The following is a 25,100-nucleotide window of genomic DNA, read 5'->3' on the forward strand; positions in this document are numbered from 1 at the left end:
GCCCAGGACACAGAATCTTCATGCAGGTTCGCTATTTTGAGGAGCAGCTCTAAAGGAATTCTAAGAATTGTCACTGGCATCTATATTACCTAACATCATGAACAAAATTACATGGACAAAAATCCTAGAAGGCATGTAGAATTCAGAAGATTTGGGGCAAATTCTTTGAGTTATTGCCAACATCTGTAGTAGTACTCATAAATAACCATGAGTCCACCGAGAAGGTCAACACCAGCTCTGTAAAATTAATCAATTGTAAAGATATTTCCCAACTATATTTTCTTAATAGATCCTATACCAGTGGTACAGGCTAGCATAAATTCATCAAGATTATATACAGTTTGCTGTTATCAGAAAATATGCTGACTACTATGTTATCTTTTTAGGGAATGTATTGCTCTTCATTCTCTCAGGATAGCAAAAAAATCTATGTGGTATTAAATATGCTTCTCAAAATATCATATATTGGCATATTTTAATCAATCACCTTTCTTTTCAAGTTTTTATAACATTTAAAATTATTTGTGTAGTAGTTTATGTTTGTTTGTATTTGTGCTCTTGAGGATTCTCAGTGCACCTTAGAGAGTCTGGTTTGCAGGATTCCATATGTGTTGCCTTATTTCAAGACTATGTTATTCATGGGATGAACAGGTAATAGAGCTTTCAGGATTATTTTAAAATTCATTGTGGTTTATAAGGCTTATGTATAAAATAAAAAATCAAAAGGCATAAATTTTATAGTTATTATATACTAAGGTAACATTTATTCCAATTCTCTACTATAAAAGTAATTCAAGAATTTTGGTTTTTACTGAAATGACTCAAACTCTATACAGTCTTTCTTCTCTTAAATATGAATAAATGTCTTATTAGAAATGTTATGAAAGTTGTTACCAGTTGCTCCAGAAGTGGAGTCTTGGAGATGACTGGGCAGTAAGGCTGGTCAGTTTATCCTGGACATATTAATTCAGGGCAAACTCAGAAATGCTGAATCCCTAATATGATTACACACAGGCCTAGCTAAAGCTATTTAAGACTCAAGCAAGTTTATTCTAACATTACCCCTCTGCTAACTGACTCTCAATTAATTATACCTGAAGGTTTCTCATATCTACAACTGGAGTATAAGATCAAGTAGGAGCAAACATGGAATCATGTTGATCTATTGTGATGACCTGTGACCCCACAAGTTACTTGATCTCCATAGTTAAATTTTTAGAAGCATACCCCTGGAGCCACCAAGGGTATTGTTACTTAGGCTACATTTCACATGGTAACACCAGAGTCACAAAACAAAAGAAGCAATAATTCTTCTTTATCACAACTACTAAAATGAAGTCATGTGATAGTATGATACCAGTTAGTAGAAGAGCCTTCCCAAATGGTTCTTATCATGGTTAATTTCATGTGTTGACTTGATTGGGCTAAGGGATCCCCCTATAGCTGGTAACTCGTTATTTCTGGGTTTATCTTTCTGGGTGCTTCTGGGATAGATTAGCATTTGAATTGGTGAGCTTAGTAAAGCAGATGACCCTCCCTAATGTGGGCTGGCATCATCCAATTATCTGATGACCCAAATAGAACAAAAAGATGGAGGAAGGGTGAATCAGCTCTCTTTCTGCTTGAGCTGAGGTATCCATCTCTTCCTCCACTAAAGTATTGGAGCTCTTGGTTCTTGAACTTTTGGACCGAGATCAGGGCTTACATCAGGCTTCCAGTTCCCAGGTCTTTAGACTTAAACTTAACACCATAGGCTTTCCTGGTTCTCCAGGTTGCAGACTGCAGATTGTGGGAAATCTTGTCTTCCACAACTGTGTGAGTCGGTTACTATAATAAATCTCCTCTTATCATCTATAGCTATATAGAGGTTGGCAAAAGTAGGTTTACAGTTGTTCATATGGAAAATACAAATTGACAAATAAAAATACAAGCATAAAATGTGTTTTCGTACTCATAACTGTAAACCTATTTTTGCTCACCCCTGTATCTATGTCCATATCTATATCTGTATCTATATATCTATATCTATCTATCTACATCATTTATATTTCTATCTATTTACATAGATATCCTATTGGTTCTGTTTCTCTGGAGAACCCTAATTAATACATTATTCTCTCATAAAAGAAAAGATGGCATGAGTTTCACATAGTACTGACACCGGAGTTCCTCCAAACATAATGGTTCTACTGATTTCCTGTAGTTCAATGAAAAATGATGTTTGGCTGGATTTAGCTCATTACAGTGTCTTGTTGTTATTGTTGTTGTTTTTGAAAAATATCTGTCTCCTCTGTATCATGCCTATTTTTTATTACTCTGTGACTCAATATTTTATTTTCTCTGAAATTTCAGGTATGAAAATAAAAGAGAGAAAAGTTTAGGAGGGACAGCCTGGGGAGCTTAAAGGCAGATGTTTGTACATGAAACCTATCCAAGATAGGATAGTCCTTCTGTAAGGAAGCACTCTGGGTTTCCCAGAACTGCAATTTCATTTTGAAATCAAAGTTGGATATCTGCAAAGAAAAGTAATAGCACTTAGCATTTTATCGTAAGGGGCTTTCCTGCATTACGGTAGGGGAAAAAATACCACCAACAAAGAAACTAGGAAGGGGAGACCCATTTAAAATGGTTTTAAAAGTATTTTTATATTTTGAGGGACTCAGTATATGAGCCATTATAAATATTACTGATAAAATGCTCTCTGGATTTCCATTAGATATTTTAGCTTTTATTTGAAAGTTGAATTAATTCAGATGTGAGAACATTTTTGGATAATAGGCTAAGAGAACCTAGATAACTGTCGGAGCAACTCACAGAAGCATTAAGTTTAGGATATGAATGTATATTTATCCAAAGAGTCTTTGGGAGTCAAACAGCTTTGCTTCAAAGCTGGAAGCAGGGGCAAAATGTTTGGCTTAGGATCCTGGCAGGAAAAGTATGCCTTGATTCCTTAGTGATGCTAAAGATACTTGTTATCCTAGTGGGTAGACTTATCATTTAGTTTTCTCATTGCCATTCTAACACAGACCCCCTATAACTTTGAGTAATCTCTGAATGAAAGGTTCATTATCATTTTCATTTGCATTTAAAATAAGTCAGAATTCAGAGCATGTTTAGGAACACAGATACATGTAACAGTTTCCAGGATAATTCTATATTAAGTGGCTCCTCATCAAATTATTATTTTTTTGCATCTGTTGTTTTTGTAATTGAATGCAGCCTCATTCATAGAAAACAGAAATGCAACCACAGCATGTAAACAGACATTAAACGTAGTTCTGAAGGAAGATCCAGACCCACCTCCTCTCTTCAGCCCAAGGGAGGGCTATAAAAACAAGTTGAGAAGAATAAAACTGATTTCCATCTGTAAGGTAGGGACATGACCCAACCTCCCCAACCCTGGCATCTGGAAGGGACCAAGGCAAAGGGGACCCTAGGATCAGAGCTGCCAGGGGTCCCAGGGCTGCGGTCACTCAGTGTAAACTCCAAGGCTTCATATGTATGCATGTGTGTGACCAGTACAGGAGTTCACTGAAAACTGGACAGAAACTTAGGAGCCAGCCTGGGTGTTAGAGTGAGGCTGGGATGAAGGACATAGAGGGAAATGTCGTATCTGTTTCTTGAGTCCTTTTCTGTGATGGGCACTGGGGCTCCTGTGGCAGTGGAGGAGGCAGGATGGGCTGGGCTCTTTGTATTCTCCCTCCTTTCCCCCTGGACATTCTCAGGCAGTGACAATGGCACTGAAGGGCCCCAGGATGGGGTTGGCAGGACTAAGTACATGGAAAGGAAAAGGAAGAAGAAGGGTGAGTTGCTGTTTCTTTCCAATTCTGGTGGTTGAAGGAATAGGAAGATGGCCTCTGAATTCAGCCCCTCAGATCAAAGGCAGGTGATTAGAAGTTTCTTACTTTGAAGGCACTTAATGACCCTGGGGCAATATATTTTCCAACTCTTTTGGTCACAGTTTATCTTCAGTTGCTTACTAATGTCAAAATGCACATGCTATTTACTGGTAGCTGGTCCAAAGAACAACTGGACTCCCTTGAATGGGAACATTTCATCTTTGCTGCCTACTTGCAGAATTGATTTCTAATAGAGAAGTTAGTTACCCAGACCCTATACTGTTTCTGAATTTCAAATGGAATGCAACACACATTTTCCCGAGCCTTTTCAGAGTCTTAGGTATGTAAATTAGATTAACAGAAAATATTCACCAAGAATCTTAAACCCTTCCCTGCTCCAAAAATCTGGATTTATTCTTTTCTTTCCCAATTGATTGAAAAAAGTTACATGATTAAGAAACATGTACAATATACTTAACAAGATACCAGACATAGACAGAGACATAAAAGAAGACATAATCCTTCACTTAAAGGATTTTTAATCTTGTAAAGAAGACTAACTGACCCATTTACATTTTGATATATTAGCTATGCTGTATATAATATATAATAAGAACTAGGAGTATTTCCCAAGTGATTTTCTACTGCAATCTGTTTACAGTAGAAAAACACTAAGGATCCATAGGTCACCCCAGTCAAATTCATGCCCTTATTATCATGTATGTTCCCAACCTGCCAACCTGGGCTGTAAAGTGTAGAAAAATGACCTAGAAAAAAACATCAAGCTTCTTCCTGAAGCTTTGATTTAGTTTCAAGAGCCCAGTTTTCCATTTCCCTTCCTCTGATTCCTGTTGTGACCGCTCCCCGCCCCCCGTGGCTTTCCAGACATACAAGATGCTCCAAACCCATACACGATCTCTCTCATCCTCTATTTCCCACAAAAGAACACAGAAAAGAAGTTTTAACATTACAATATTACTGTAACTGTATTCCTGAAGAAAGAAAAAAGAAAAATTGAAGAAAAACGTTTTGGTAATACCTTTGGTTATATAATCAAACTATCCTACTCCTAGAATGCCTAAGATGATAGGCATGTTACCCACTTGCTTTTTCTTTTAACAGACTTTCTTTTAATATGAAGGTACGTGTATAAATGCACCTTCTCAGTGACATTAAAGGTCTGTTGGGAGAAGCCATCTTGCATTACGCTTTTCTGGTTATCATTTGCCAGAGCAAAAATAGTTGGTTTTCATTGTTTAAGTTCATTGAAAACCACCTTTATGACACATAGGTGACATTTTCTTTTAACAAGCCAAGTATATCTTGCCTCCACTACTAAATTGCAAATTTCTTAAAGGCAAGAACCATTTTTCAAATATGTTTGAATCTATCATAGTGATTCACACTGTTGAGAGCATTATCAGTGTCCAAAATGTAATGATTCATTGTTGAGTGAATGAAACGGTTTTGCGATTGACAGAATGACAGAGCACAAAGTGTCTTAAATAACATTCAATCTAAGCCCTTTATTTTTTTTAAATGGGGAGTGAGTCACAGAGACAATAAGTATTTTGTATAATTATACATATCCCACTTATATCAGGTGTGGGAAATATACAGGTCACATGCCTCAATGTTTCATTTACTTTTATTGAGTACTTATTCTAAACTGGGTACCTCTTTCATTATATAACTGTATAAGAGGTAGAGAAAGTGGTATGGATTGTCTCTATTGTTCTTGCTAACATGATCATTCACATAGATGCCAAATAAATGCAATATGGCTATTTATTTAAATCATCTAAATCCACTCCTAATGCACCAATTTATTGACAATGTAACTCCAGAAAATCCTGCAAACTAATACTCCTGACATTTTCAATTAGGGAAGCTATATCCTTTGTGCAAAACGATTGTAAAAATGTAAAGAAAGAAAAAAAAAGATGATTGGAAACAAAATCTTGTACTAATGCCATTTTTGCCTTCAGATTCTTTTTTGATTTTACCATTTTGAATTATTGATTCATTACTCTTGACAGTTTTCTGAACTGGTGATTTTCAATTAAGAGTACCATTGAGATTGTCACAAAAGTAATACACAAATGGTAAGTATTATCAGGCATGAATAGCCCAGTACCATTCACAGAGATGGCTTTGAGAGGTAACACAGACACATCACTGCCAACTTTCAGCAATGACTCACAGGCATAGCACCTGAATCCCTTTGGTGTTGGCAGTTAGGAGCCACGTGACCTTGGGTAAGCTACTTATCTCTTCTGAGCCCAGTGCCTTTATTTGCAAACAAAAGGAACTAAAATATGTGATCTCTAAAGCCCCATCTAGCATTAAATATTCACAATGATAGTCATTTACATGGATATTAAGTAGAAACAATTATGAATTGTCTGCAGAGTTTCTACTAAAGACTGTACACAGTGAAAGTCCTATTGGCACAATGGCTCAGCAGTAATTATAGGATAAAAGCTCCAGCACTGTCCACCACAAAAATCAAAACCTAAGAGAGATGCTTTGAATGATGTGGTCATTGAATGGTATTCTGTTTTTCAGCTCTTTGTCAAAGGTACACTTTACAGAGTCTTGGTAGTCATTTTATTTAGTACATTTATGCTATGCATATATCATTTTTTTAATTTGGCAGGTTTTGTTTTGAAATTGCCAAGTTTCAGTTAAAAATATAAATGATATGTAGAACATTAAGATTTATATTTATCACACCGCTTAAAACATGGTTGGATAAGGAACACTCACTGTTTATAAGAGAAAGCTAAAGAGGTGATATGATTAAAGACACAGCAATAAAATGTGAAATCTTTCTTCAGTTTTGAATAATTTCTTTCTTAAACATGTGCAAAAATAAAAGTGTAACTCTCTTCAGGGCCAAGAACTATAGTGATATAATTTTTGTATCCACATGGAAAAATTAGTCCAGTATTGTAACACTATGGATGCCCAATTAATCATATTGAGAATGTCAGATACATACATGCACAGACACAGACATGTAATCTCACCTAGTTGCATTTCACATACACTGAATTACTAAGGACACCGTGGTGGGCCTTTGTATCTTTTTAGACTTTTATATAATTGACGGTCTAGCTATTTTTTTTCCATGAACCAATAGAAATGTTTCTGTTCTAAATCTCCCCAAAATATTCAAGAGTTTTTACCCCCATAAGTCCATTGTCCAAATGTCCCTGGAAACAACCAAATGTCCCTGGAAACAAGTGAGTTTCTTAATGTATGGGTTTCAGAAAGTCTTGATATATAGAAGGAGAACACTTATTTCCAATGGCTTATACAGTATCAGTATTCCTATTAATGCAGTTGCTTTTCCAATAGCTACATAAAACAGATAAAATAATAAAACATTTTTTAAAATATAAATTATTTAAGAACAAAGGAAAGTACTATAATGAAAATTTGTGTACTCCTGACTTAGGTTTTCAGCTATTAACATTTCTATAATCAATCAGAACTGTAGAAAACATAAATCATTACATGTACACTTGAAGCCTACTTTGTACCTCTCCCCTTTCGCAATTCCTCTTCTCCTCAACAGGTACCACTATCATAAACATACTACAAAAATTTATCACATTCTAAGTCCACAAAGCACAATTCTACAGACCACATTCTTTGCTTAGATTAGAAATCAATAAAAAGTATAAATCACACATGTATGTGAAAAGAATGCCTATTCTCATATTGACTGCAGAATTCCATGTAAGTTAAATGGGTTTTCAAATCTTCTACAATTATATTACTTTTTGATCCAACACTTACTGACAGAGGAACATTAAAATTTCCTGCTATACATGACTTTGGTTTTATATATTTTTCTGTATAGTTCACTTCATTTATCTTGATTATTATAGACTAGAATTTTCAACCTTTTTAATGTTTTTATTACAAACTGACACTTTTACATCTTTTTTTTTAGTGTGTTTGTTTTTTTATTTTTTTATTTATTTTATTTATTTATTTATTTGTAGGGAGGGAAGGGAGGGAGGGGGAGAGAGAGAGAGAGAGAGAGAGAGAGAGAGAAACATCAATGTGCGGTTGCTGGGGGTTATGGCCTGCAACCCAGGAATGTACCCTGGCTGGGAATTGAACCTGGGACACTTTGGTTCCCAGCCCGCACTCAATCCACTGAGCTACACCAGCCAGGGCTCACTTTTACATCTTAATAATCTATTTTTTCCCAATAAGATCTTTTTCCCAGTATTAATACCAGTATATCTGCTTTAGGTTTGGTTACTTTTGCCTAATTTTGAAGTAATCATTCTTTAATTTGCCACATTTCTCTACCCTTATGTCTCTTTTAAACTAAACAAATACAGGAAGTTAGTTTTGTTCTTTTATTCAATATGATGTTACCAATTTACTTGCCAATTTGGGGAGAGGTATATCCATTTCCATTTATTTTGATTCCTGATATATTTATATTCAATTATTATATTATGCTTCTTTACTTTTTCTTTGTTTCTTTTCAACCTTATATGCACTATTTTAAAATGCATTCTCCCCTTTGCCCTCTGCTACTTTTTAAGACTTTATATTTTTAGAACAGTTTTAGGTTTATAACAAAGTAGAGAATTATTTGTTTTATGTCTATCATTTATATTTTAACATAATTAAATTAAAAGTAAAGAATAGAGTTAAAATCTCTATTCTCCTCCAAAATAATATAAGTTTTGAAATATTTTAACTCTGATTCCTTTTCTCCCATTTTATTTTTAATTGCTGTGTAGTATTTTAGTTCTATCTTTATTTTTATATCATACAAATTATTCTTTTCTCCTTTTCATAGTTATCTTCTTGTTCCTCCTTGTTCCTGTCTGTAAGTTTATAACCTAGCATGTTAGAGTATGCTGAATCTCGGTCATGTTACCCATTCTGTCACACTGTCTGCCTAGCCTCTGTTCCATAGGCATATTTGCCAAATAGATCTTCCTTTTTTATATTCAACTAAAATTCTCTAATGAATCCATCACCGGATTAGAGACTCAACACAGTATTGAGCACATCTGAGGAAGAATAACAAACTATCTTATTAATTTTATAATCTAACAGCAATATTATATCTATAACTATATTGTTATACTTAGAAAACTAAGGGAATCTTGAAGTAGTCTGCTGGAATTAAGTCACATTTTCTTGTCAGTTTTTAAAATCTAATTTTAAAATCTGGCTGCTATTGAAAATGTGTTCTCCTCCTGTCTGAATAGTTAAACTTATCTTTTTATTTTTGGTAAATATGTTTGATTTAAAAGCCCAAACTGGCTTCAGAGATTGGAGGAGTCCAAGGAAACTACCCACCTGACCAGCAGTGTCCAGGATGTCCAGATAGGCTGGCTCATTGTCAATCCTGACTTGGGTCTTATAAGCATCTTCTGAAAAAAGAAACACAAGACAAAGTTTATATATAAATACAGTTCATGGAAAAGGCATGATTAATTTTAATTTCATAGGAAAAAGATTCTTTCTAAATAGGTTACTAAGTCCAAGAATCATGTACTCTAGTCAAGTAGAGTACACAGAGTGAGAAGGATATGACCCAGGAAAATACAGGAAAAGGAATTTCTGGTTCAAGTAAAGCCAAGTGTATTTCTCCTTTATCAGGAGAATCTCATGATTTGAGGGGCCTTGGTTGTATTACCTAGAGAAACGAATCATGAAATAAATGTGTTGGTTCTTTCTTAATCATGCACCACAAATTTGTATTCTAACATAATCCTCAGCAGCAAAAGACTAAAAGCTTTTTCTTACGATCAAGAACAAAACAGGGATGCCTGCATTAACCATTTTGATTTAACATAGTACTAGAAGTTCCAGTCAGAGCAATACGGCAAGAAAAAAAAAAAATAAAAGGCATCCAAATGGGAAAAGAAGGAGTCAGATTTTCTGTTTACAGATAACATTATCTTACATGTAGAAAGCTCAGAAGATTTCACAGAAATAAAATAAAATAGAACTTCTAAAGTTTAGCAAAGTCACAAGCTACAAAATCAGCACACAAGAATCAGTTGTGTTTCTATGCAATAATAATGAACAATAAGAAAAGAAAATTAAGAAAATAATTCCATTTGTAATAACTTCAAAAGGAATTCAATACTTAGGAATAAACTTTAACCAAGGAGGTGAAGATTTGTATACTGAAAACTTCATAAGTTTTAATGTGTTTATTAGTGTACTTTGCCACATCTGTATTATTTAAATGAAAACTGTATTATTTAAATGAAAACCGCCAATATTTGTGTCTGAAGCTCTGCAGTGAGAGCCAAGCATCTTATTTTATCTCTTTATTTCCTCATCAATGCCAATCCCATCTATATATCTCAGCCTGTTTAAATACCAACAGTGAGTATACCATTATTTGTGAAACATGGTGGGAATTTCTCAACCTTGAACTCACACACTTGTAGAGTCTGGCTGCAATCTTTATTTTGTTTTATTCACCATTTTTTAGTGTCAGTAAAGAGAAAACTGACGCAGCACAAAAACACTGAGAACAGCATTGAATTTTGGCACAATTCAACAATTATTTATACCACTGATTTTGAAACGCACATAAATAAATAATTCTTTCCTCAACCTTTTGGTTTAGAAAGTAGAGATGATCGAGCACAGGAGGCACTTTTTCAATGGACAAAACTGAGCACCCCCCAATTAAATTTCTGCTAGCTGCTGACGACAAGAACACATACACACACATGCACTATCATGGTCTATACTCTCAAGGAACTGATACAATTGTGGTGAAAGATATATGTATATGCAGTGGGATGTTAAAATCCAAAAATATATAGGACATACAGCTTACCTTCCAGGAACTTTATTCTTTATGACTGTGTCTAGAAGATGAAGTTGTGGGAAACATAAGTTGCAGGGAGGTCAATCTAGCATGTTTTTAGCTACCCCCAGCCATTCTAAAGCCATTCAGGTGTATGGGCAACCATAAAGTCTTTCTATTTTTTATCCCACTGCTCTTTGAACTCTCACTGATCTTCCTCTCACAAAAGAAAAATCTCGTGGAATGACTTGCAGTATTTTTTTGAAGATGCACAAGGTTGTTTTTCCATTTCATAGGGAAATAGGAACAGTTACTTTGAAAAGTGTGCTGCGACCGGAGGATCACATGTAAGTCTTTCAGATTTTGTATTTGTTTACTTCAACTCACAGCCCCTGAAAAGAGGCGACTGAGGCCAGGAGCATGCTGAGTAATCCAGATGAGAACTTCTCTGTGTGATTATCTGAGCCCTAGATAAACCCAGCACATAAAACATATATCAAATAAAAGCTTCTCCTGGGATTAGAAAACTCCTTCAAAGAGACTTCATGTGAATTGGCTGGAAATTAAGCCAGGCCCTCTATCCAAGATTTCTTTCTCTCTTTTAAAAAATAACCATCAGAACACACAACCCAGTGTTGTGAATCTAGGTCACCTGCCTGGCCTCCATAGAAACTAATCCCTTTCATTTCCTCCCAGTAAACAATCTTCCCTTCTGTTTCTATCCATCCACTCCCGTTGAGACCTCCCATACAGAAATGCAGTGACAGAAATACTCTCTACAATGCATGTAAACACTTCCCTGAAATTCAATCATCTGCTTATAGACCCAACCCTGAAGTGAGCTCATCTATCTTTCCAAGCAAGAGGCCGAATGTACACAAAGCTTTAGCAGGTAGAAATGGTAGCAACTGTCTGCTGTATTGTTTGCACAGAAAAGCACAATGGAACCACTCTCTTGGAGGTATCTACCACCATAAAATTCGTTTGAAAACACTAATGTTTGATGTGAACAATTACATCTCTTACGATGTGTCTTCTTCATTCTTCCTCTCCAGCAGTATCTTACCAGAAGAAATTATGGAATGCCTGTATTAAAGCCTCAAACCTGTCACTAAATATTGATGCTATGATTGGCCAGCCACTTGATCTTATTTATACGGTGGAGACAGTAGTGCATGTTAGTCAATGCATAGGAGATCTATGAGGATCAACATAAGTGGCAGGTATCATAGTGCTTTAAAAAAAAAATTCAAACTTAAGGCATGTTACATTGTGATTTTGAAAAAATATTGCTTCACATTAACCATGAAATTATATTGAAACTAAATCAGTTTGGCTATTTATATTTACTTATGTGGTAATGCTTTCTACCCAACAAGGAAATCAAAGAGGACTTGGCAGGATACGTTTACAATAATGATCAAAAACAAAAAGTTTTTAAATAGTGTATTGTGCCATGTATAATGCACACAAATGTGGGTGGATGTAATACATGGCAAAATACAGTAATCAAAATCTTTAAGGTGTTCTGGAGAATTTACCCAAAATAATTTATATAACTCCTTTGTAGAACAAACACATGTATTTAAAGAACTTTAAAATAATTTACTTATAAATATGAAATTAGGATAATTTAAAATCACAATATGTAACTAAGAAAACATTAGGTGATCATTGAATTTTCACTAGACGACTTTTAGATAATCTTAAGATAATTAAATACTTCTTATATGGCCTAACAGAATATCTGAAATATATGATAATTAGTATTACAGTGAAGATATATTTCTATAACTCTGAGCTAGTATATGTCTCTTAGATATTAATCATTGATCTAATTTTTTAAAAGGACAATAAAAATATAAAGGCTCATATAATCTATAAGAACTTTTTAAAAAGTATATTTTATTGATTATGCTATTACAGTTGTCCCAATTTTTTTCTCCCCTTTATCCCCCTCCACCTGGTACCCCTTCACCCTCCAGCAACCCCCTTTAGTTCATGTCCATGGGTTATTTGTAAAAATATTACTTAAATAATCTTAATTGTGTACATTAATTAAACTGTGTACAGTCTGTGTGTGTGTTGTGTATAAAGCAGCAACATTTTAGAACACACTGTCCTAGACACTTTCACTTAAACAAAAAGTTAAACTATGGCTGAATCAGCACTGATACAAGTCTAATGTATCGGTGTATTTATCAATAATGATATCAATAGGTATTTAAGTGTATAATCTTTGCTGCACACTCTGGCAGGCACAGAGCCTACAAGGTTGAAGAAGACAGTTGATTTCTACTCCCAAAGAGTTTATAATCTAGGGGAATACATAAAACTAAACAGGCTGTTACAATGAGTACGGCATTAGTAGCATTTGAAATGTGCTTAGTGCAATAAGATGTGGCCCTTTTCCATAACTGAGGGCACAAAGGAGGCATAACAAAGTCCACTTAAAGTTGCAGGCTGGTGAATAGATAAAGATTTCACAGAAGTCTTACAAATAAACCTAGTGTACTCACACAGTGGATAATTTTTGCTCTGAAATTTAGAAAACTACAGCACACTACAACTTAGATGAATTTTAGAAATAAGCATTGAGTAAAAAGAAGCTAAACCCAAAAACATATATTGTAGGTTTCCATTTATATAAAATTCAAAAAATAAATATTCAAACTAAGCTATATTTATTGGCAAATACTTTTTTAGCCAGGATGGAGAACTACTTTGTAATAAATCACTGTTTTCTATACTTTCTGTATTTGTGTTATACTATTAGTATTTAAGAACATTTAAAAGGGAATTTTCTTAATTACTCAATTATTCAAAAGAAGAAACTGCCAAGTTCCAGTTCTCTAATTGTTCATATTTTATACTAACACAATATTTGCACAAATTTCACCCATAACCTAATGTTTTCAATGATTTCTATTTCTTCCTCTAATCTATATCAATTTTTACTCACATCATGACAAATTCCAGATATTTAGTGTTCATGTCAAGTAAATTTCAACAAAGGTAATGAATATTGTGCATAGGAATGGAAAACAGAAAGATACCAAAGGACCCTCCTGCCCAAAATATCTTTCTCGTTAGTTTGGCATGGTGCCCCAAATTCCACACCTTCTGCTTTATTCTCTCTAGTTGAGATAAGCCATTTTATTTCCAGGAACTGCCTATTAAAATGCAATGAAACTACAGGAGAGGTAAAATATTAAGCTATTATCAAGCACAAACACCTTACCCTGAGATTACTTTTGCACAAAATTAGCTGTCTTGAGAGAAACAGAAAGCAGAGCCCCAGGGGACGATCAGCAGAGATGATAAAAGCAGGATGGAGGGGAGGGAAGACACCACTAACAGCTCTGGCCGCAGAGACTGTGAGAGCACCAGGTGAAACAAAGGAGCTGCAGGCGACAGGAGGGCACCTGAGGACCGGAAAGGACCCTGGGTTTTGGCAACAGCCTGCTGAAGAGCAATGTATACATGAGAGGAAATGGTCCATGCTGCCTCCTTCTCAAAACTGATAGAATGAAGTTGCTTTGTGCCCCAAGCTTGCTGAGCATGGCTTTTTAAAAACAGAACACTGTGCATACCTAAAGATAAATTTGACAAAGAGAAACATGATATCTAGAATTCTAGGCTAGCCTTTTGTGAAGTCAGATAATCCTTACTTTGTCAGATGGAGGAAGAAGGGAAGTATTTTCAGGGCATTGGGCTGGAGTAGTGGTTAACCTTTTTTCTGTACACTCAGATTTCCTGGGGAATCTCGTTAAATTGCACAGTCTGTTTCTGTAGGTCTGGGGCTGGAATTCTGTACTTCCAAGAAGCTCAGGTTGTACCCGTGCTACCTACAGCAACAGTACTACTCAATGGTCATATGAGATGGGCCACACGTGCAATTTAAATTTTCTGGTGTTCTCACTAATGCAGCAAACACAAATGTGAATTTTAATATGTCATTTAACTAAATTTGTCTAAAATATTATTTGAATGTGTAAGCAACATTGAAAAACATTCATGTGATACCTTATATTCTTTTTCTTGTACTTAGTTTGTGAAACCCACTGTGTTTTTGTGCTTACAGTATGTCTTAATTTGGGCAAGTCACATGCCAAGTACAGCACAGCCTCATGTGGCTCAGGGCAACTGTGCTGGCCACGACAGATCTGGACAGAGGGTTGGCTATTGCAACTGTTGACTGTGTCTCCATAGCCTCAACACACGTATAGGATATTTTTTTCACAGCCCTCAGTGACCTTCTTGAAATGAATGACCTACCGATTTATATTGCAAACTGCTACTATCATTCTGGTAATAGTTCATAGTTTATTTCCTGTATGAGTCAAGGTTCTCAAGGGAAACACAACAATATTTAATAAAACATTAATTATACATTTAAATGGTATCTTTGTGTGTAAGATTGATTGATTATAAGAAATTGGCTTACACAATGATGGAGGCTGGGAAGTTCTAAGGTCTGCAGTTGGCAACCAGGAGACCCAGGATAGTTGATGATATAATCTAAGATTCAAGTGCCTGAGAAGACCCATGTCCTGCTGAAACAATCAGGCTGGCAAAGTTCCCTCTTACTCAGCTTTTTTATCCTACTCAGGTTCTTAATAGATTGGATGAGGAACTCCCTCATTAGGAAGGGCAATCAATGTATGTTCTTCAGTCAGTCTACTGTCAAATGTTAATCATATCTAGAAACACCCTCACAGACATACCCAGAATAATATTTGACCCAATGTCTGGGTTTCCCATGGCCCAATCAAGCTGACACATAAAATTAACTGTCACACTTCCCCACGAAGTCTTCCTTTACCTGCCCAGTGAGAGACTCTGTCCCCTTCCTGTACTTTTGCACATGGCTCTATTAAAGCACGTTTACCATTTCACTTCAATTAATCTCTTCTTTGACCTCAGCTATTGGAAAGCATGGAGCATGTCCTATTCATCTTTATGTTTGCATTTTCTAGCATTCTGACAAACACATAGTAAGTGGCCAATAAATTAGGTTTAACTTTCAGATTCTTTCACATGGGCTAGCTTATGTAAGCCACACAGCACTTTGACTATAAATCAATACACCCAATTTAAATATGAAAAAAGAGTGATTAAATTTAACAAAGCTCACAAAACCAGTAAGAGGTGGTTGGGAGACTGAACTAGATCTGTTACACGGGTTGTTTTTCGAAGATTAATCAAATGAGTAAAGAGGATTACTTTGAAGGTTAGGTGCTGTTGTTTAATTAAACTGAGTGAATACATAACTCCCAAATCTGGGCCACTCTTAAATTAATAACTTAGATATAAGTAATAGCTGAATCTTCCATGAAACCACATTTAGTAAGAAGGGAAATGCAGAGTAGTAAACAATTCTTAAGTTTTAAGTTTGTGGACATCTGCTATCTTCTGAGTCCTATATTCATTCCATGATGGACATAGAAGCGGCCACTCATTTTTCCAGCCTCCTTTGCAACAAGGTTACAGGCATGAGACCTAAGATTTACCAAGAAGATATGTTCAGACAAATCCCTGATTCAAAAGTGAACATATGAGGATCCCTGTGCCAGGGAATTTGAATTCCTGGGAGGATGACAAAGATGACAATCACTGTTCCCAGTGGCAGCAATGGTACCTTCACGGCTTAACTAGCACAACTACAGTTTAATTTTGAACTGGTTCAGCATGGTGTCCTCAGAATTCACTTCTGTCTATCTACTGGAAGTTATGTGAACTGTGGATGCCTTAGCTCTTACAGTCTAGGGTACCTCCAAATTGTCCTGAGGCCACAACTGCCCACGTGTCTTTTAAGAGGACTTGAGCTTGGCTACCCACCATCCTGGCTCTTTTAATGAGAATTTTCCCAGACCTACCACTGATCCTCTCCCCTTCTTACAAGCTTCTACACCATGCAAGATTTTGTTCTTCTTATCCACAGTAGCAGTTCTCATTTATAGTCTATGTGTCACCTTAAAACATCTGGTCGCCATTTACCTTTCCACCATTCGGTGGGCACAGCCCGTGATGCAGTAAAGCAGAAGACAAGGGCACACAGCTGCTGACTGACGCTGATAGCACATACTTTGTGCCTCAGTGTTCCCTCCCTTCTCAGGCATGACATGTGGACGACATCAACCACATCTGGAGGCTGTGTGACTGGTTCCTGTCTCCCCCTTCTTGGTTAGGTGCTATCAGCAGCTAGTTCCAGGTGTGTGTCCCTCTTTCCTGTTTCTTCTCCTTCCTTCCTTCCTTCCTTCCTTCCTTCCTTCCTTCCTTCCTTCCTTCCTTCTTATGTTCAATGTTATGGTTGAACTTTGGGAAAAAAGGAATATTTGAGAAGCCACACAAAATAAAAAGACCTAAAGTCCTTACTCATCTAAATGTTCACTTTGTTCCACACTTTTATGCCAGAGAGAAACAGCTGGTGATGTTAAATTTGTATCCCATTTACTCATTCAAAAATATTTTGAGCACCTTCTACATACTCTGTTCTAGGCCATAGTGTGAACAAAACAGACATCTCTGCCCTCAAATATTTTTAACCTAAAGGAAGAGAACCCAAAAATAATAAAAGGGGATAAATACTGAAGTACAGTTTTAAGTAAAGGTGTTCCCACCAACTCCTGTAAAAATAGACAGTGATTCCAAGAGATATTCAATTAATGAGGATGAAGAGATGCCACCAACAATGGATTTAAAGCCATCTGAAGCTCACTGATATAGAACTGGTTTTTCCATACTTCCCTGTACTGTGGGGAGACAGGGAGAATGAGGAGAAAAAAATTTCAGTGAAAAGCAATTGAAACTTAATTGTTCTTTAAATCTTCCAATGTATAATAAAATATAGCTTATAACAAGGCTCCTGACAGTTTCACCATAATACATTTTCCAAACTTCCTTCTACTTTCTGTAATGCATTCAATGTTCTAATGACACTGAACTATTTTGTCTTCCCTTAGTAAACCATGGGGCAAAAAGCTAACATGCCATTTTTTTTTGCTAGGAAATGCCTTCTCCCACGTGTCTGTCATGTAAAAAGCTAATCAAGCTTTAAGCCCCAGTCCAAATATTATGTTCGTTGTAAGGGCTTGACTTACCTTTCCTACTCTTATTAAACACATCTGTTTTCAACAGCTCCAAATAATTTCCCACACTTCTATGAGAAGACTTAACTTCTGTTTATGCTATAATTTTTCTGTAGCCACTAAACAATAAGAAATTAATATTCTCCACTACTTTGATCAGTTCCTATTGATCTGAAATTCAAAATTCAGGTTTACATTCCTATAAATGCCAACAGTAATAACCATATAAATTATACATAGCACAACTCCAGAGGGTCCCATTTCTTTAAACTCTAATGTGAAAGAAACAACATGGACTTGTGAAAAGCACAGCCTGTGGTTGGGAGGAAAGAGAGAGGGCAAATAATGTATTTACGGCATGTAGAATTATGTACAAGTATGCGTGTCCCATGCACCGGCAGCTAGAGGAAGTACTAAGATATGCCTGAGGCAGGAGATGGTATTTCTATTGGAGAGGTGGAGTCGAACAACCCAACCAGGAACATTAAGGAGGAGTTCCATAAGCAGAGATGGCCCAGACGATTATAAAGTGATTTAGGAGTAGAAATTGGATGAGGCACAGCACTTAGTCCATGGGGACCCTGAGGATTTGTTATCAAAAGGTTTTAACTTCACTTCTTCCAATCTTTAAAGAAGTTATTGTAAGATTGGCAAAAAATAGAAAAAGACAATATATCCAGAGAGAAGGTGACAAAAGGAGTGTGTAATGCTGATAAATGGCAAAAACATCAGAATTCCTTGACTTCTTACTTCTCTTTTAGGATGAGAATTGTATTGAGAATCAGAAGATAAAACTAACATTTGTAAAGACAGAATGAAATCCTAAGATATGTAATTAGATTTGAAAGGAGTGTGTAGCTACTCCAATGAAGTGCAAATCTGCTTTTCCAGATTAATGATGTCCTTCCACAAAAGTGTATGAATGGCATTTTGAACCAGAGCTGTGCAGGAATATGAGCTACAGTCAGGCGTGACTTGCACTAAGATGGAGAAGTACCAACTAGGATCAAACATGGTCCGGGGGTTAGGAAATGTTTGGATTGCCCCATTCGAAAGGAGAAATAGCAGATTTATTTGGTAAGTGGAAGTTTTCTAGTAGTTTGCCATAGACCCCGCTGTTTGCCACAATGTGGTTTCCATTCTTATTATGGTTTTAATGAAGGTACAGAATGCTACATGTTTACATAGGAAGATTGTGAAAAATAGAGAATGATAGCGAATAATTTTAATGATATTAATTAGTATGAAAAAGCTCTTTGACGGTGATGAACAGTGGGCTGTTTATAATAGGACAACACCCATGGTGGCTGATGTAATTTTTTGAGACTGTTTTTTTCTCCCCTTATCAATGTCCATGGACATGAGGAGAAGGTTTGAATTCAAACTTTTATCAGTGGAACATGTGTCGCTTAGGGGCCACTCATGAGTTAACAGAGAATTGAATATTTTCAAAAAGTTCCGTTTTAGGTCTGGTAAAATAAAGAACATTAAAATTCTCTTTCTCTCTGCTGGACTGTGTGCATGTGCACAATAACACTGAAATTTCAGAACTTCAAGAGGCAGAAACAATCCAAAAGGTATTCCTTCACATCAAAGGTAATTTTTAAAAATACCCAGATAATGTGAAAGTGCTTTGGAATTTTAGTATTACCACCTTTTAGTAAAATTCCATCTTGCTCTTCAAGGTTTGCCAGTATTTGTAATTGCCATTACTTTGGTAGCTATTGTAAGGTACTGGCTCAATATCTCTTCTATTCTTATCATTCTATTATTTTTCAATTGTAATGAAATAAATTATCAGCTACTTAGCAGCTTAAAACAATGTTGTTATGGACTAAATTGTGTTCTTCAAAATTCATATGTTGAAGTTCCAATTCCCAAGGAAATTATTTAGAGACAGGGCCTTTGAGGGGTTAATTCAAGTTAAATGAGGTCATAAGAGTGGGAACCTAATCCCATAGAATGGGAGTCCCTATAGGGAGAGAAGGAGACATCAGAGCTCTCCCTTTTTGTGAACAGAGGAAAGGGCATGTGAGGACACAGAGGGGAAGCAGCCATCAGTAAGCCAGGAAGAGTGGCCTCATCAGATATAAACCCTGCTTTCACCTTTGATCTTGGATTTCCTGTAACAAGTACCCTCCCTGAGAAAATAAACTTTGCTGTTTTTTTTTTAAGATTGTATTTATTTATTTCTAGAGAGAGGTAAAGGGAATGAGAAGGAGAGGGAGAGAAACATCAATGTGTGGTTGCCTCTTGTGCACCCCCTACTGGGGACCTGGCCTGCAACCCAGGCATGTGCCTTGACTGGTAATCGAACCAGCATGCCCTTGATTCACAGGCTGACACTCAATCCATTGAGCCATACCAGCCAGGGTAAATTTTGTGGTTCAAGCCACCCAGTTATGGTAATCCAAATAGACTATTAGAAATAACCATTTATTGATTCACAGTTTCTGTTGATCAGAAGTCTGAGTATGGCACATTTGAGTTCTCTTATCATGGTTTCACAGGGCTGAAATCAAGATGTGAGCAGGTTGTGTTTTTATCTGCAACTTTGGATCTTTTTCCAAGTTCATTCAGGTCACTGGCAGGGTTCAGTTTCTTGCAATTATAAGACTGTGGCCCTGTTCACTTGCTGGCTGTTATCCAGAAGTCACTTTTAGTTCCTGGAGGTCACTTGCATAGCCTAACCACATAGAGCTCTTGCAACATGGCCACTTACTCTTTCAAAGCCAGCAAGAGAATCTTTGACCTCTGTACTTTGTTTTAAGTGTTCATTTCTTAAGGTCATTCGCATCAAGATAATCTCCCTTTTAATGAACATAAACTCAACTGATTAGAAACCTTAATTACATCTAGAAAATCCCTTCACCTTTGCCATATAATGTAAAATTTCATGGGAGTGACATTCCATCACCTTGTTATTAATTAGAAGCAAGTTATATGTCCCTCCCACCTTCAAGGCAAGGAGATTACATATGGATGTAAGCCATTGCATATCATCTTAGAATTCCGCTTACTGTGAGAGAAGCACAACTTCATTCAGAGAGCAGTGTTATCATATTTAGCAGCCCCCTAGGACTCTCTTGCAGGTAGGGAATGAGCTATAACTCACTTATGTCAATTTCTTAGATGAGGCTTCCAGGAAGGCATTTTAAAAGGCAAGACTTGCCTTGCAGCTCCGTTTTGTCCTTTGCCGATCACCTTCCTATTTTCTGTCTTCAATACAGATGCAATGTCTACATTTTCTGGAGCCTCTTTGTGTCCATAAGCATTATATAACCACAAACAAAGAAAGTTGAAGTAGAATTCATAAAAATATTGGGCCCACAGGCTTTGCTTCACTGTCACAATACAGGCCACCAGATCTCTTGATATATGAGAACAGTTTTCCTTTTATGATCAAAGGCTATTTTATAAGTCTCCATGATTCATGTCTAAGTAAAATATAATGGGTAACACAATCAAGAGTAGCTTGCCTCTGCCCAGTGCTCAGAAATGATAGCAGTGCACCCACCCTCCCACCCTGGTGAAGTTCAGATAGTACAGAGAACATATTATAAGTTTTCTTGTGCACTTTCCAAGGCTTTAGAGAAATAAAAATTTGCCTTTTTTTTTAACCATATATTGAGTATTCCTTCATGGGAGGGAGCAAGCATGATGTATGGTAGATAAGAGATAGTAGGGAAAAAATTAAAAAGTCGGAATAATGACATAGAATTATTAAATTATAGAGTCTCACCTCACCTCTTTCACCACCAATGCTTGAGATAATTCTTTCTCATTTTATTTAATCTGGTTTCTACGCCTGCTATGATGAACTCTTCATGATTAAAGCTAAAGAATATGAAATTTAATTGTAAAAGCAAGATATTTGCAAGTTAAATAGTTATTGTAAAGTTGATTTACAAAAATGGGCAAACACTAGCTAATAAATAATAGAAAAATATTGCTGCTTTCTATTTATATATGTATATATACATACATATATATATATATGCAATTGCTTACAGAGTAACTATTTTAAATATCTACAACAAATTTTTTGTCATCTCTGAGGTTAAAAGGCCATATTTTTGAGACTATGAGATCATGCATCTGAATGAAATGATAGTGAGAAAACATTCAGAGGTAAACAAACACACATCCATTTTCCATTACAGGGCTTTACACCATCACTCTAGCAAGTCCCGTGTTGGCAGGGATGGCATTGCCCAACTTTGTGACAATGATATCAGATGAAACAGTGTTTTATGTCTCAAGAAGTCAAAGTTTGATTCTGGGAAGATGGTGGTGGCATAGATTTTAACTCTTTCTCAGCTCCCCCATAAACCAAATGACAAAGTATCCCATATATCCCCAAAACATAAATGGCAATTGATGTATCATTATTCTACAGGTCCCACGTGGGTCAGCATCTGTGCAAGAGAAAACAGAGGTGAGCGACATGAGGCCTGAGGGATCTGAGAACTCCACCATAACCAAGTGGTACTTCCTCAAAAGGGCAGAAAGTCAACTGGAGAATAACAGCTGAAACTTAGCCAGATTTGCACATGTCAACAGCCAAAAGAGGGCAAGGCATCCTCAGTAAGTGTGAAAGTGCTGGCATACAGCTCCCCAAATATTTCCAAAGCTGAGCGGCTCTCTCCCATGAACAAGTTCACAGTAAGAAGAGACTTAAAAAAATGTATTGAGCATGACAGCCTTAATAGAGACAAAAGAAAAGAAGGTTTAGATAAAAGTGAGGGAAAAGAACAAAAACAGAAGCTCCAAAAATAAGCCTTGAACAAAAAGATTGCGCTTTACAGTTGTAAAGATAGAAAAACTATCCTAAATGGTGCTTCTTTCGAAGATTTCAGAAAAATCACTTTCATGTAAGAATGTATAGAAGGATTGAAGTCAATTTCTATACAAATGTAGGGCAAAAAAATAAATGCATAAGGAGAAAGTAACATCCCTATAGACAAAAAAAAAATACAAAAACAGTATGCTAGAAAGATAGCCCATACCAACATTTGGAGATATTACTAAATATGTTTAGATGATTTACAATGTACTAAAAATAATACAAGATATTAAATAGCAAATCAGAACTAGAACTCAGAAGTAACATGATAGAACTTAAGAGAGAACACATTATGTCAGAAATATAAAACTAGAGAAAAAATGCAGAGTAAATACACACAACGCCTTAAAAGTAGTGTAAAATAAAACAAAAAAATAAAGAAAAAGAAAATTATTTTTGTTTCACAACAGTATGGATAGAGATGGAGAGCATTTTGCTAAGTGAAATAAGCCAGGCAGCAAAAGATAAATACCATATGATCTCACCTATAAGTGGAACCTATTAAACAAAACAATCAAAGGAGCAAAACAGAACCAGGGACATGGAAATAAGGAACAAACCAACAATGACCAGAAGGGAGGGGACAGGAGAATAATAGGGAAAAGAAGGGGAAAAGTCTAGTTAAGAAGCATGTATAAAAAGGCCCATGAACATGGATGACAGGGTGGGGATTGACTGTGGGAGTTGGGGGTGGGCGGGGCAGGGGAGAGTAACAGGAAGAATTGGGACAACTAATTGAACGACAATAAATAAAAGAAGAAAATGAAAATAAAAATGATTCAAGAGAAGTACAAATACATAAGACAGATACAAAAATTCCAAAATAATTATAATGGTAGCCTCCAAAAAAGAAGAGCAGAGCATGAGAAGAGAGAGAATAGTAAAAACGATAATTCAAGATGATGTCCTGAAATTTAAAAAAACAGGATTCGAAATTACATATTAAAATGACAGACTGTGTACCTTAGGTAATCAACCAGAATCACCATCACCAATGAAAACCTCATAAAATCAATGGACTTTAATTTTTAAACAAAGTTCTTGAGGCATGCAGGCAAAAAGATGAATAAAATAATAAAAAGGAAATTAGGTTGTCTTACTACTTTTTATTAGGCAAACAACAGAGTAGTATATTTTAGGTAATTGTGAAAATAGGAACCAAGGATTTTATATCCTGAAAACTAACTTTCAAGTATAAAGGCAACAGACAAACTATCATCAACTTGCAAAACTTAGGAATATTGTTTTGGTAAGCTTTATCTTTATAGAAAAGAAGGAACTGTGGAGACATTGACATATATGCTGATACACATTGTGTCTATATTATATTTACATGCAGCATAGTTTGATGTAGGGACCATGTCTAATGACTACGTGCTCTGATGACAGTAATATACTACAACTGCAAAAAAATGTGTGAGGAGAATAGGACCAACATATGCAGAATTGTATTTTGAACTTGTAGTAACTGTATTTCCCAGCTCCATCCACTAAAAACGTCTAGGAACATTGATCACTCGGTAGTAATAACCATTCCCGGTACACAAAATTTGGTCTGACATAACCTTTTTGCATTAAAATGCACTAGGGCTCCTTAGAGAAATGGCTGTGTCCAGTCCTGTGCTGGGAAATGAGCACCAGAACCCTAGAACATCGTGCCGTATCAGCGAAGAAAGACACTAATTAAAGCTAATGTGTTCAGAGGATTCAGGGGTCCCCTTGAAAAGAGATGGTGCAACATAAACAGCACTAAGAACAATGACTGCAATGAAATAAAGCCCATCAAATAGGTTTGAATCTAAAAATTAATAATTATATAAAAATATAATTGGTCACTTTCAGAGGATGCTAGAGAATCAACTCATTATTTTAAAAACTGGTAACAAAAGGGAAAGATTCAAGTAAATATTTTGCCATTCCTATACAAACCAAATTACTAGGTAGGCAAATAGCATTTGACAGAATATTCACATTATAAAACATTCCAAATAATAAGTAAAGTAGAAATGATAGAGTTGAACTATCACCACTTGGAAACCCTTACTGAACTAAGGCTCTGATATTTTAGCACCAGTGGCTGTTACCACACAGAGAGACAGCCAGATATCACGTGCCTTTGGATTGAGGGTACATACCACATATGAAGTTGATCTCCCACAAAATACCAAACCTGAATCTGATTAAACCTTGGGAACCAACTACAAATTTTAGGAAGTTCAGAGAGGAGACTAATGAACTAAACTACACAATGAATGACACCAGAGGACAATTATTATGTGTCTTTTTAAAGCAATGTATTGCTTGGAAACAAAGTGATAAAATGGAGATATGTGTGCGTATGTGTATGTGTATATATATATATAATATAATAGGTATATATACATACATTTTTATACATATACAATTATATATAACTACATATACAGATACAACATATATTTGGGGAGTTTGGGTAAGGCACAGATAAATGTCTAAACTACAGTGAATTGGATGATAATATAAAGATA

General features: G+C 35.9%; 1 protein-coding gene across 1 annotated transcript in view; it reads right to left on the reverse strand.

Annotated features, from left to right (window-relative positions):
• Positions 1-25,100, reverse strand: part of RIT2 (Ras like without CAAX 2) — a 287,905-nt gene that overhangs the window by 171,622 nt on the left and 91,183 nt on the right. The window contains exon 3 of the mRNA XM_045850204.1: positions 9,183-9,256. Within this exon, the coding sequence (XP_045706160.1) occupies positions 9,183-9,256 (74 nt within the window). The remainder of the gene's footprint in view (positions 1-9,182; positions 9,257-25,100) is intronic.

This window comes from Phyllostomus hastatus, unplaced genomic scaffold (assembly GCF_019186645.2).
Source record: "Phyllostomus hastatus isolate PE091 unplaced genomic scaffold, TTU_PhHast_1.1 phas_contig_80, whole genome shotgun sequence".
Taxonomy (NCBI): domain Eukaryota; kingdom Metazoa; phylum Chordata; class Mammalia; order Chiroptera; family Phyllostomidae; genus Phyllostomus; species Phyllostomus hastatus.